The sequence below is a fragment of the Achroia grisella genome, unplaced genomic scaffold, assembly GCF_030625045.1.
Source record: "Achroia grisella isolate CSIRO2021 unplaced genomic scaffold, CSIRO_AGI_Agris_v1 utg512, whole genome shotgun sequence".
NCBI lineage: Eukaryota > Metazoa > Arthropoda > Insecta > Lepidoptera > Pyralidae > Achroia > Achroia grisella.
Window position 1 is genome coordinate 1,014,934 of NW_026712906.1, and position 14,883 is coordinate 1,029,816.

General features: G+C 31.0%; 2 protein-coding genes across 2 annotated transcripts; one reads left to right on the plus strand and one right to left on the minus strand.

Moving 5' to 3' along the window:
• Nucleotides 1-491: 491 nt before the first annotated feature.
• On the minus strand, nt 492-9,512 carry LOC131846887 (uncharacterized). The gene is made up of 7 exons (XM_059196316.1): nt 9,186-9,512; nt 8,868-9,099; nt 8,407-8,601; nt 7,952-8,017; nt 7,068-7,219; nt 6,892-6,991; nt 492-6,290 (listed from the first exon to the last, which is right to left on the minus strand). The coding sequence occupies exons 1-7, from the start codon at nt 9,263-9,265 to the stop codon at nt 2,493-2,495; spliced, it is 4,623 nt and encodes a 1,540-aa protein (XP_059052299.1). The 5' UTR covers nt 9,266-9,512; the 3' UTR covers nt 492-2,492.
• On the plus strand, nt 8,849-14,064 carry LOC131846888 (prostaglandin reductase 1-like). The gene is made up of 8 exons (XM_059196317.1): nt 8,849-8,939; nt 9,805-10,014; nt 10,158-10,260; nt 10,343-10,528; nt 11,274-11,392; nt 11,850-12,004; nt 12,394-12,499; nt 13,153-14,064. Exons 2-8 carry the CDS (start codon nt 9,852-9,854, stop codon nt 13,383-13,385), a joined length of 1,065 nt encoding a protein of 354 aa, XP_059052300.1. The 5' UTR covers nt 8,849-8,939; nt 9,805-9,851; the 3' UTR covers nt 13,386-14,064.
• Nucleotides 14,065-14,883: the final 819 nt, after the last annotated feature.

Below are 14,883 nucleotides of genomic sequence, written 5' to 3' on the forward strand. Positions count from 1 at the left end.
GTGTATATCATTAGTTATCAAGTATTTAATAATAATAACCCTGGATAATTCACACAGGGCTATCTAATCCCAAGCTATAAGCAGAGCTTGTAATATAGGTACAAAACAACTGATAGAAACATATTTCTTTTGTAAATAAATACATAATATGCATAGAATACATCCAGACTTATACAAACAACCATATTCATGAATACAAATGTTTGCAACATGTGAGGAATAGAAATACTTCTTTAATTACTTTAAGGGGACTATCTATAAAAATAATTCATAGTGATCTTCAATGCCCTGAATACTAACTACCAGATGGACACGACCCTGAAACTTCAGAATGAAGTCATCCTGAGTCGAAACAATTGTCGCGAAAACATAGGGAGTTCATTAAATTGCTGTACATACTTTTAAAATATTATACATAAAAATTTAATTATATTCCAAGTCGATCTGAAACAAATATGATGACAAAAAAGTATGAAAAAAAAAACCAAATATTAAAGATTCACATGTCATTTTATTATTATATAAATCTAGGAACAATATTCCACAAAATTATAACAGAAAATACTAATCACATACAAACTGAAACTCCGCAAACTTCTTGCAATTTAAATATATATAGGTCTCTTATATATATAAATATAAATCTTAAATATAGCTATTTACATGTAGTGTCTATTATATACAACACATACAAAAGTAGGTATTGCAATTAACGAAATTATTAATCTTTTACTACAAATTATTTTTTATTATTCAGTACAAACATTTTTTTAAATATTACTTTATGTGACTGTACAATAACTTCGGTAGATTTGTCGTATTACTCAGTTATATTTCAAAAGCATCACAGATTTGGGTTCAAGACAATTACGTTAATATTTTAACGGCTTTTTACAAGCAGAATAAATTTAAAAGACTCAATGTGTAAAAAAAAAAAATAACCTAACTCTTATTGGTACATTTTTATGAGGTAAGGAAAGCTGACAGTTTTATAGATTATTATGGTGCTAAGTAGACGATAATACATAAACTTGGTGAAGTATAATATAACATAATTGTGGTATTAAGTTAGATTCATATAACCACTAGGTACTGAAAGTATAGTCTAGAATCAATATTTACGTTTTCAAAATATTTAAGTAGCTAGTGTTAAAGACAAAAATATATCTTGAGCAGTCGCCTAATGGTAAGTAGCAATTGTCAACTATAGACATGATGCACCACTATGGATCACCGTACATCGTATCTAAATTGTTAGGCCTCTGCAATCAGTAAATTCGCTACTATACATTCCACGAATCTAGCCCAAATATAAGCATGCAAGCCTGCTAGAAATAAAACGAGCTAGTAAGATATCAATAGAGACGACGCCTCATTTCTCACTCCAGTGAATGTATTTAGGGATTCATCGACATTACAATCTAAGGACTTCAAGTTCGCTCTTAATACAACTGCCTAAAATTCACATGCATTTTTTAGTTTATTGTTGTTGTGTACCTGTAAAAATCTGAAAACGCATGTGAACTTTATTTTAGACCCGCTGCTAAAACTTATGTTGATGACTTTATGGATAAGAAGTAGATAGAATATAGTGACTTTAAATTTTGAACCGTTCATTATTATAAATGAAAAACAAATAATAAATAATTGAAATATCTATAGCAAATACATATCAAAATTAAAACAAAAATAGGCATGAGCATATCAATTCTGTTTTATATATTGAAATCTACAATGATTCCTCATAATCTTATATTTTTAATAATACAATTCAATTTAGAGGAAATATACGCCCAAAACATGTTCACTGTCACCATACATATATTAAATGTCTCGCATTTAAAAGGGTAAATCAAACCCCACAACCTGTTCAATAGTTCACAATATGTACATATTTACATATATTTTTTTTGAAAGCTAAGACTCTAATTCATGTGTACTTGTATTATGGGAGGTTCCTAACATTGTACGGAACGTTTCAGCCGCTTATATTGACGCTGGTTAAGGTATACCTATAATGTATATCTACATCGAATATTCGAATAAGCGGTGTAGCTTTATCATTTGATATTGTATGGTCACTACGCAGTGACGCGTGTTTATAAAATTGTGGCAGATAAATTCGAAGAGGGTACCTAAGGAAACGGTGTCTTCTCATGACAGCAAGAAAACACACAAACTGAAGCAGACATCCAAACAATGTCCGCTTCAAATTTTTACATTCACAAAATATTTTAAAAATTCATATTTATGGTATTAATGTTATAATTTGTTTTCGGTTACATCTTAGATGGTAACAAAAAAGATATTTACAGGAACAAAGAATATAGTTGTCTTCCGTATCATTGTCATTTCTCTAATCACATTAAACTTATTATTGCCACTATGAAAATACAATATTTTCGTAGTGGCAAATAATAAGTTTAACCAGCTACATTCATAACATAACAAATTCTTGTGATTTTCATAGAATAATATCATATGTTAAAAAACTAATCTGTGTAGTCGTCCTCCTCAGTCTCCTGTTTTTGAAAGTTATCACAATCCTTATCAGAATATACACTATTGTTATCATTGTTCTGTTCATCTAAACGAGGTTTTTTCACTAAAACACCATGTTTTTGTAATTTTTCTATTGCTTCTAAGGTAGTCCGTTTTGAAGCACTGGCATCATTGTTATGTTCAATATTAGATTCTTTTTTAATTTGACTAGTTTTTACAATTTTTAATCCACACACATTACTCAGTCTGCTTAGCTGCTGTGAGTTTGAACTGAATTCTGACTTCATTTGTGTTGTGACTGTGTTACCTTTAATATTCTTGGTTACATTCATTGTTTTGCTTACATGTGTCGCTGCTGCATAGTGTACTGTAGACCCATTATCTTGTTCACCACTAAAAACAGGAATATCTGACACAGGGATCAGTGACTCTTTCGGTTTTTTGAAACAACTAAAAGGACCACTTGTCTCCTGTGCTACAGATCTTTTCATAGGACTTGAAGGATTTCTATTTGGCACTTTAGTGCTTGAACTTTGTGCCAAATTAGAACTTACATTTTTATTTACAAGCGACATTCTCGGAGTAACAGCTTTGATTACATTTGACCTTGGTCGTGCGGGAACTAATTGGTTAGAATGTCTAACTGCAGTACCAACAATAGGTCTGACTGGTGTGGTGGCACTTCTAATTTTTGTACCACACACAGGCGATGCATGTCGTACAACAATTCCGTGACCTTTATTACCTAATTGTTGATACGGTTTTACCTCTTGAACTTTTTGTGATCTTATAGCAGATGTGGACGTCGATTGGTTTGCACTTTGAACTTCTTGCTGCACTGTTTGATTTATGGTTTTTATTGTTTTTGTTACAGTTGTTGTGATTTCTTGGATAACAGTTTTACTTTCAAATGTTTTTACTGTAACTTCCTTATTTATTGCACTAACGGGATTGGACGTGTTTCTGTTTATTAACTGATTTATAGGACGCTTGATAATAGTATTTCTTTTATTCACTGATTCATCATTCCAATCTTGAGCCTCCTGATTATTTTGCTTAGGTTTTATAGATAAATCTTTACTAAGATTATTTGGCAAGACAGTTGTTGCTTTTACAGTAACAGGTAATTCTTGTTTTTGTGATTTCTTTTCATTTAAATTTTTAACTGTGACGCTTTTACTAATATTCTTTAATGTTTCAATGTTAGTATTCTCATTCACAGATTTTATATCGTGATTAGTTTTTTTCAGTGTGTTTGTTACCAACTTACTTTCAATATCTATAAATTGGTCATCTTGTTCGCCATCACTGAATGTACCATCTGGGTATTGAATTAAGATGTTGTCATTTACTTTAGTATCATCTATGTTGTCAACATCATCGAGTGGCGCATCATCGTCATTCAATTCAGTGATCTTTACTTTACTTGTACTGGAATCGGAATCACAATCATCATCATCATGTATATTTTTTTCACTGGTATCTTGAGTATTTTGATCTTGAGATTTATTTGATGGACAAGGGGAAGAATTGCCAGATTTTATTGTAATATGTTTACTTAAATTTTTTAAGGTGTTTTGAAGAAATACATTATTTTTCTTTTGCTGAAATACATTATTTAGATTATTTTGCTTAACTTTTTCTTCAGGTTTGCTTTCATCATCAGATTCATAGTTTTTATTAATACAATCATGTTGGGGACTACTTCTATTACTTCCATGGCGAGTTACTTGTTGGTATTTATGATTTTTAATAGTAATATGTTTGCTTAGATTCTTTAATGCATCAATTGATTCATTAGATGGCAAATTCAATTGACATTGTGCAGATTTTGAAGCTGGATTCCCATATGTTTGTTGTTCTTCATCACTATCAGAATCATCGATATTAAATATCTCAATTTCTTCATTGGTCTGCTCTTTTGTAATAGTGTTTCCCATTGGATTATTTTTAACAATATGTGCAGGTTGCCTAAGAATCTTATCAGTTTTTATTTGATGCACATTTTTTATGGCGGGCGTACCTATTGGCTTTGCTGTAATATTTGTCAAGTTTTTTAGAAGATCCGCATTTGACTGTGATTGGGTATTTTCTTCTGAAAAATACTTAGCTTCTTTTCCTGACTGTGGTATATTAATTTTGGATGACGTATTTGGTACTCTTTTACTTGTTTCAGGACTGCTCATTGGGCTCGCAGTTTTCAAACTAGTCAATCTCTCTGATGTCTGAAGTTTTGTTGAAACACTAATTTTATTTTGAGACATATTTTTTACATTTTTGTTTACATTTGCGCACAGGTTTTTATTGGTACTTTCCTCATCTTCATCAACAAATGGTTTGTTTTGTTCAGATAATTCTGGGGATTGAACTGTAGATTTAATTGTAATATTTTTATTCAATATCTTCATAGCATCCAAACATTTGATAACTTCAGTTTTACGTTTTTCATTGTTAGGGACTGAGTTTTTTGTTAAGATTGTTTCTGTTTCTGAATGTTCATCACTATCATTATACTCTAAATGGTTTTGTGATTCTGTTGGGACACAAACATTATTTTCTTTTATTTCTGTTCGTTTAGTAATATTAGTTTGTAAAACTGGCTTAACTGTAAGATGACTCAAATGCTTCAAGGCTTTTAATGAACTGATTTTGGAATTCTCATCTATGAATTCAGAGCTGTTTTCTCTTATGACATCATGCGCAGTTTTTGAAGTATTATTGTCATTATTTAAATTAGCATGTACAGGAGTAGATTGTTCCCTAGCATTATAAACTGATTGAGCTACAAATTTCATTGTTGTATCTTGACTAACATTTGGTAATGATTTTAGAGGATGTGACATTGATTTTTCCGTTTTATCAGGATTTTCTTGTGTTTCACAGCTCTTGTGCAATTCTTGATTAAATATGTTATTATCTGATTTTGTATCACTTTTTGAACTATTACTATTAGTTACAGTTTGTGCATTTTCATTATTCGATATTTTATCAGTCTTATAATAATTGGCATGAACATTGTCATCAATGTCTTCATTCATTTTGGGTTGTGATATTTTACAAGGAGCCTCATTGTTTTTGTCTTCATCTGCATCTATTGACACACCACTTGGTATATCGTCACATTTAACTTCTATATTTTCGTAAATTGACTTTTCAGGAGATGACAGTTCTTGCTCATTTTCTAGTACACTTGTATTAGAAGATTGTGGTTTAGTTAAGATAGCTTGATCACTTGATGACTCGGAAATATTATTCTTTGTAGATTTTTTAACTATTTTTATTTCATTATTGCTTTGACTCATTAATTTTGTTAAAACATCATTAGACATACTTACTTTACTTGACTTAGCTTGAGTAACTGAGTTTGCTTTATTGGATTCTTCTGCTTCAAAGAGGTTTCCAACTTTGTTTTTAATGACTTTCATTCCTACTTTATGTGGCTTTTTCACAGATTTCATTTTGACAACAATTCCTTGCTTTTTCAGTTTTTCTAAGTCTTTAAAAGAGGATGTTTTCGTTCCACTATGTAATACTTGTGGTTGTTTTTTAACTTTTAGGCGTTTCGCTACCACTTGTGATGGAACTTCCTCAACTCCTTGAAAATCTATGCCTTCTCCAAATACATCTTTATTCATATTTAAAAATTCATCAAGTGTAATAGCTGACTTTTTAGACTTTTTATGCTTTTTATGTTTCTTCCCTTTAATTTTTGGGTATTCTTCACCTCTGGGCTGTTCTAAACTTGCTTCATCAACAGGTTGATCCATTGCTAATTGAAGAAAATTTTCCTGAAAAAAATATTCTTTGTCATTAATTTTGTTGGTTACATTAAATAAAAAAAACAATCCAAATAAATATGGAGTAATAATTACGATTTCAGCTGATATATATACTATGAATCTTACACTGTTCACAAATAAAATCAACTGTATTTTGTTTTAAAAAAATTAGTAGTTGTAGTTTAAAAATTTACAATAACAGCTAGTATGTCTAGTTTTACATAAGTATATAAAATATTTATTCATATAGGACACTTTTAAGATATTGAAAGTAACTTGTTGAACAACTAATGCCAAGTAATTAATCGTATCCCAATTAATTGTTTACATGGTGATTTAGCTTTATTCAAGATAAAGTAATAAATAAACAAAATATGCTATAGTAACATACTGTATCATAAATCAAGATGCTTGCGTATATACAAAATATATCATATTGTAAGACTACAGTGGGTTTGTATTTCAAAGTACTTTATTAAAAATTGCTTCCTAAAAATGTTCCCTGCTTAATCACTACATCCAGTAAATTTCGAATTTATTAATACAATATAAACACACTATGTACATGAGCTGCTTTACACCACAATTAAAATTAATATAGATAACTTACTATTCCTAGCGCATTTATTTCACTCTCAGCATCATTATTCACTACTTTTTCTATTACTGGTGGTACACTTTCCAGTGAAAATTCAGTAATTTCGTCCACCCTGCAAAACATTAATTATTATAGACATTAACTAAAATTGGTTTCTATGTAATTAAGACAAGAAGTAATCTTATTACATGTCATTTTTTTCACTGTACATATCCTCTGTGGTGTGGTAAGTTACATGTAGCTCATATGCATCCAAATGATAGAATATTGCATCACATAAAGGGCAGCGTAATGCATCAGGAGTTGGTTCTTCATCACCATGGTCATCACTCATGTGTTTCTGTAAGTATGAAAACAAAATTCTTGCTTTGGTTTATATAGAATGACAGTGTTTGTTATAAAATCTTTCTATGGGTTTTAAATATTTCATTATCAAAATTGTCATCAAATTGTTTATATTCTCGATTGAGTGCTTATAACTCAATCCAGATTATAAACAAATTTGATGAGTGCACTATTATTTTAATAAGTATGTGATCAAGGGCAGATTAAATAAATTAAGATTGATTTAAATTCTGTATAATCACAAACAATTTCGGGACACCTCAATCTCAGCTATTATAGCCACTAAGCAGGTTGCTTTGTAAGTTGAGTTAGGGCAGAAAAATTAGAGCTACAATAAATTTTGCATTACAATAACAAAATAAACTCTTATTGCAGGATCAAATATTTGGACATTAATTAGCTTATTGTGAATAGAAAACAGAGATCACTATAAAAAGGCTGCTTATATTCTCTACATTGATTGTGGTAACAGTAACAGTTAACAGATTGTCACTCTTCATGTATTGTATTGTAAATTCATCCACTAAAAAGGGTGTATTGAAATTTGCACAAAGTTAGTTTGAGAGAATGCAAGGGATGTCGTAGTAAACAGCTAGTAAAATATTTGTATGTAATATGTATAAAAATTTGTGGACGAAGTTCTAGACTCTAACTTGTATTTAAAACTATACCTCCAGTAATACAATTGGACATCAATATAATGGGCAGCTTTTGCTTTGATACTCACATGTAAATTAACCTTGTTATTATATTCCTCTCCACAAAATGCACAGCAATATATATGTAGTGCTTCCTGTAAATAAAAAATTGATATTTCAATTACAGATTTAAATTGTTATACTGATTTGTATCATGCATACATATATAAAAACAAACAGGGATTTAGAAACAATATTCACAAGTAATATAATTTAAGTAAATAATTAAACAGTTTTATGATTGTATGCAAATATATATAATTGGGAAATAAGTAACACCCCTAGTGTTTAAGTTGTCCATAGGCTATGTATTTTTCAGATATATTGTATTTGTATGTCATCATTATAGTATATAAACAAAATGGCTAATACAGGAAAGGTTCAAATACTTCTTATTGCTTTCATGTTTGTATTTTATATAATACTGTATTTAAGAACTGACTAAAATATTTAAAATAATAGTTAATTATTATGCCTGAGGTACCTGGTTAAACATTTTTATTTTCTTTGATTGTCCGAATGAAGGTATATCAGTGTCTTGCCAATGGAAGAACTTGTTGTGGTATAACATTGCAGAAGGGATATAGAAATCAACATTACAAGGATCACAATGGAAATCATTGCCTGTACACACTTCTGTATCTTCATGATTTGCCTTCAAATGTTTGTTGTATAAATGCTGTAATATTTCAAAAGGTTATATTGAATTGAAATTAAATGAATTACATTTCATAATTTTATATAATGTGTGATTGTGAGATTTTCAATCCTGTGCTAAAAAACATTAGGACACTGGCATACAATTTACACATATGATTTCAGAACCATAAGCTTAGTTATTAAATATCTGTTTGATAACAGGTATCATTTATATATATGATGTGGTGGGGAGAGTACATAGGTCATTTTGACATTTATAAGCGCTTGCGGCGAACGACGTCTTACCTTCATAGTGAATAGTTTACCGCACCACGGACAAAAATATTTAGCGTCGTGATCCGGATGCACCTTATGCTTGTGAGTTATCGCTTTTGAAATTGTTGGAAACACATCAGAACACACATCGCAGCTAACCATTTCACCGTCTTCACTCGGCTTCTCATTAGATGTTTCCGTTTCGCTTTGATTCGATACTTTACTCTTGACATTCTGTTTGAATTTTGGATCCCCATGTTTTCTAATAAAATATCATAATTAGATACGGAAAGAAAGAGAACGAAATTGGCGGAATAACAAAATAAATTATTGGCTATTACTCTGTACCTGAAATGTATTTGTAAATCTTCTTTATTTTGAAACGTTTCTTTACAAAATATACACTTAAACTCTGGAATAGTACTCATAGTGGTGCAAATATTATCCGTATATTATTCCTAAATTTTGCAATAATAAAGACTTTTCGGCACCATATACCATAGTCATATTGTTGCTTCAGTTCGTAACGGTGTTGTTTATTTTGTTTACATTTATAGAATACTGTATTTTCACTAGTTAAAGGATTCGCTGAACAACAATATTAAATGCAAACAAAACGATAGCCATTTTATATTTTGTTTTTTTTTTATTTTACCATAGATAAATGATATAAACCGTACACCCACAGATGAACTAAAAAAAATGTGTATGCGTGTATCTTGCTTGTCACTTGTCCCTGTAAGTACTAGACATGCAATAAAGCGATGTTTTAATAGTAATAGTGGTATTATACGTAGCATTGAACCACATCTCGGTTTCAGTTTGGTTTCCGAAGGAAAACCGGAAATTCAAAATAATAAATAAAAATATTTCTAGATATTCATGACTGAGCAAGTAATCACTTCACATTTTCGTTTTTAGTATCATTTTAAGTGTGTTTATGAATTACAATTCAATTTAATTGCAGGTTATATTCAGTTAAGGAGTAATAAAATATTTTATGAATTTTGCGACATGGCTAAACTTTTTGTTCCTTATTATATTACAAGACGTTTATATTCTGGAGGCGGAGGGATAACAGCTCGAAAATATGTTTTAACAAAATATTTTAAAGGGGAACCTAAGATAAGCGACTTTCAAGTTATAGAAGAAAAACTTCCAGATTTAAAAGAAGGCGGTAAGTGAAAATATTTAAAAGACAGAACCTGTTTATAATTCATTATATGAACCAATGTATGAATTTACGCGATTTAGACGAATAATAAAATGGAAATACGTATTTTAAACAGATAATTCATAATTGTACGGTATTATTTACAGAAATTTTAACTGAAGCGGAGTATCTTAGTGTCGATCCTTACATGCGCGCCTATATGATTGGCTACAAGTTACCTACTGACATGATTGGAGGCCAAGTTGCAAAGTACGAAATAGAAAACATTATATAATTTATGGATATTGTGTTTTAATTTTACTGCATTAATCTATTGCAATTATTTTTTCAGAATTATAGCAAGTCGCAACAAAAACTATCCTGTAGGTAAATATGTAGTTGGATCTTTTGGATGGCGCACACATACCGTGTGTGATCCGAAAGTACCGGAAAAACTTGGATTTATACCAATCACTTTGTTGCCTGACATTGACCCACATCCTCGATCTTTAGGTTTGGGTGTATTGGGAATGCCTGGGTATGATATTTATTTGTTAATTAGAGTAAATACTAATAAATAGATAATAATAATAACAACCCAGGACAATATACAGAGCGAGTCATCTAAAGAGACATCTAGTCTCGAGCTACATCTAGTATTGTGGTGACTAGACAACTGATAGAAACATTTAGATACATTACTCATGTTACAGTCCAATTGTTTGTTAGGTTCGAACTCTGGCAATCTGGTACTCCGACCATCGGAATTCATGCGAAGTGCAACCGGTAGGCCATCGGAGGCCTTCATAAATGTACTATTAATATAATGTTATAGAATAACGATTTATCTTCACGCACATATCTTAAAGGGTATGCAGAGAGAGCCAAAGAGCCAAATGCCTATAATATTTCATTATGTAATTTACGCGTAGATACTTCGCTATTTATATGTAGTATAGTTATGCAAGTACTAAAAAATGTATCTTGAAATAAAAAAATCGCATATTTTTTGGCCACGTTTTTCCCTTTACTCACTACTGTAAAGATATTTCTATGCGCTACTAAAAATATATGTAGTCGGTACTGATATCCTGTTCGATATGATAAAAGAGAATCTAAACTTGTAACTAGTTACATTGTAATTATACCTTCACATGTGTGGAACAAAATTACACAATACTCTGGTTCCTTCTATAACTAATATATTGCTATATATAATGTTTAGCATTACCTGTTTTTTTTATTGTGAATTAAATAACTTATGTAATTAATATAACATTCAGCAATACTGCTCATTTCGGCCTAAAAGAGATATGTCGGCCAAAACCAGGGGAAACAATTGCAATTACCGGAGCAGCTGGTGCTGTTGGGTCTCATGTTGGGCAGATTGGTAAAATGCTTGGTCAGTACTCATTTAAAACTACTTCAATGTGTAAACATTTCATTAAATATAATTTGTATTGTATTTATTTTTTTTGTTATATTTATAATAATACACTTAGATTATTGTCAGTAATTAATTTCGATAATATTGTTTTTCTGCGACGGGTTATATAAAAAGATTTTTTTTAAATGAACTGTTTATATAGTAATTATCTATAGATAACTTGCAGGTTAGATCTATTAAATTATATTAAACACAATAACAGTAATTACTTATACTCATATATTGGGTCAAATAGATAAATCTCTAGCATTCTAAGTTTATCATGATTTCATGTTATAAGCTGTATAGACTTAAAATAATTTAATTAATAATTAATATTCTAAAATCGATGAAACATGTAAAACAGATTCGAGATATGTTTGTCTATTATATTTACAATTTCTAATAATTTATGTAATTACATCTTTTTCAGGCTGCAAAGTTATTGGCTTCGCAGGCAGCGATGAAAAATGTCAATATTTAAAAAAAGAATTGGGCTTTGATCACGCTTTTAATTATAAAAGTGCAAATATTAGACAAGCTCTAAAAGAAGGCGCACCTCAACGTATAGATTGTTATTTCGATAATGTAGGTAGTTAAGTAGTACTAATCTATTGCGAACATGAAAATAAATTAATTTTATCTTAATTAGCACTACATTTAAAATCAATAGAATGTATATCTAACCACAGATCATTGAGTTTTTTTTAATGGATGACAACGGAATGGTGCTTTCGCCAGCGCTAATTGAGGCGCACACCAGTGGAGGACCATAAGATGAGCATAAGGACATGTCAGTTAGCCCAGCGTGACAAGTTTACAAAAGGAACTTATCAGAACGGATTCCAGGGAGAATCGCGTGTACTCAGATTGATTGACTTGGTAGATTGCTAGCAATGGGGTTCCAATTCCATATTACTGACAATCCTATTCCCCACAGCGCATTGAGTTGGGTATATAATTAAAACATTTTATAGGTGGGTGGCGAAATTAGTACAGCTATAATGAATCATATGAATAAAAACGGGCGTGTTGCGGTTTGTGGTTCGGTATCATCTTACAATGACGAAAAATTACCTAAAGGTGAGACAAACATTTTATTAATATTATTACCTACTATAATTTCTACATATCAAAATGGTTATAAAATTTCGTCATGTCTGTCTGGATAGCCACCTATTTTTTTATATATTCCAGACTTCTTCCATTTTTTTCATTTCATTCCATGTTATAAGTACCTTTTAGATTAACAACATATGTAATAATACTATAAATAAATATAAATCGTGGTTACGGCACTGGCGACGGCAATCTGTCACGGTAGTGCCATTACACCACTCCCTTCGGCCAGTAGTCTTCCTTCATGAAGATGGACAGCAAGTTGATGCATGACCCATCGTCATGCATGCATCTTTAAACATATCCATGTTCTTTTACAGAAAGATTTTGAAAAGTAACTAACGCGCAAAGTTGTATTTATAAATAATCTTCAAAACCTTAGTAGGTACCTAGTTTAGCAACTATTAGGTACTTTCTTTTTAAAGTAATTTTGTTTTAGTAAATGAGGTAATCCGCGGTTTCATCCTCGTGAAATTTATTAAATTAGCTTATTATTCTAATGTATAAGGTATTGTAAAGTTTAATTAAAATCCATTCATTAGTTTTGCATGAACACAAACTTCCGCGTTTATAATATTAGTAGGATTTCAAAATAATTTGAAATTATCTAATTTCAGTGACAATCTTACAGCCAGCAATCGTTTTTAAGGAACTTGTAGTGGAAGGATTTTTAGTTAATCGATGGGTCGACCGTTGGAATGAAGGTATTACTGCCAATCTCAAATTGTTGAATGAAGGAAAACTTAAATATCAGGAGAAAGTATATCACGGATTTGATAATATGGTTGATGCATTAGTAGGCATGTTACAAGGTGAAAATACTGGAAAGGCGATTGTCAAAGTAAAATAGTTTATTAATCTGTAAGTGATTCATGATTGTTTCAACACTGTTAGATTAGCCACGCAACTGGGCGATATTGCCGGCGACTTGGCCGCAAATAAAGGCGTCAAGGGAATACTTTGTAAGTGCATATGGTACAGAAAGTTTGCAGGGTCTGGCTGCATGGATCTATCATAGTAAATTACAGAAACTTTACTTATTATACCACTTTTCACAAGGCTCGTTTTGCAATCGATTTTCACTTGGAAGAGTGGCTGTTAGCGGTCGACGTTTGAACATACTAATTAGTATATTCCATTAATTACCTGTTTTTTTCATACGTTGATATTGTACTCCGCTACGCGTCGTGCTGTCTCCTATCTATATCTGTCATTACATATAGTTCCTGTACGAAGTAATAGGTGGTGCTATATGATAATTAGCGACTCCGTTATTTGTGTTCATATATATTAATTGTAAGTATCTCCCTGCACTGCCTGAGTCAATTACGGCTTATGATATTCGCTGACAGCCGCTGCTATATAAACATCTGTTAAGTAAAAATCAAATCTTCTGTATTGCAACATTAATGTAAATAAGTTTATATCTTAGTGTTATAACGTCGTCGTAGTAAAGTGCCTTTATGAAAACAGTTAAATATCGATACATGTTTCGAGCATTAATATCGTTCATAATAAATAAATAAAATTAAATACAATTGAATGTTTTATTATTATATTATTACTTACGCAGTACACACCACACGCAGGGCCTTGTATAGTCCACCCAAGTTTCGTTTCAGTTGCGAAGAGATAGTCGTTTACCTGCACTGATCGTCCGGTTAATAAAGTACCTATAAAATCAGAACCAATTGATAAATCTATTTCAGAAACATCATCTATAGGATCTGAAATAAAAACACCTTTTTCTTTTAAAACAGACTAAATATCATTTCCCTTTTTTATCATAGGTATATAACTATATATTGTCGCCTTTTCAATATGTCCCATCTAGATTTTTGACAGCTGTCAAAAATCATTAATTGAAATTTTATGCATTTGTTTTTGAGTCATAGTTCCACCAAACAAGTTTTGACTCTTTTCTTGTATGTCACATGCCTTTAGTTTTAAATTTATAAGCCACGTTCTTAGTGACGAATGTGAGCACCACTGTCTAAAAGAACTCTGACTGTAATATTCTCATTTCCGTTACATATTTTTACTTTCAAAGTCTGCAATAAAACTGTTTTATTAGGAATACCACCCTGATTGAGTACTGACTGAGACTCTTGTGACGTGCCGGCGGTGCTTGTCTCCACATTAGGCTTATTGACATCACTGCACATTATAGGAATTGTCTCTTCGTACATACCACACATTTCGGGTACTTTCTACACCTTTTTGCAGAATGTCCAATGTTAAGACATGATGTTGATGATGACATATGTAACACGCATTTTTTAGTCTTAAGTATTCTTTCCGCTCATCCAAGTTTTTACAAATAGCAGTAGCACATTCTGAGCTGGCAT

What these genes read in the sequence shown, in the direction of transcription:
- LOC131846887 (XM_059196316.1), bottom strand. Translation starts at nt 9,265, where the DNA reads ATGAGTACTATTCCAGAGTTTAAGTGTATATTTTGTAAAGAAACGTTT. An exon ending in TACAGTGAAAAAAATGACAT is followed by an intron (nt 6,992 to 7,067) that starts GTAATAAGATTA and finishes AATGTTTTGCAG; the next exon opens with GGTGGACGAAATTACTGAAT. An exon ending in AAATAAATGCGCTAGGAATA is followed by an intron (nt 6,291 to 6,891) that starts GTAAGTTATCTA and finishes TATTTTTTTCAG; the next exon opens with GAAAATTTTCTTCAATTAGC.
- LOC131846888 (XM_059196317.1), top strand. Translation starts at nt 9,852, where the DNA reads ATGGCTAAACTTTTTGTTCCTTATTATATTACAAGACGTTTATATTCT. An exon ending in TAGATTGTTATTTCGATAAT is followed by an intron (nt 12,005 to 12,393) that starts GTAGGTAGTTAA and finishes AACATTTTATAG; the next exon opens with GTGGGTGGCGAAATTAGTAC. An exon ending in TGACGAAAAATTACCTAAAG is followed by an intron (nt 12,500 to 13,152) that starts GTGAGACAAACA and finishes ATCTAATTTCAG; the next exon opens with TGACAATCTTACAGCCAGCA.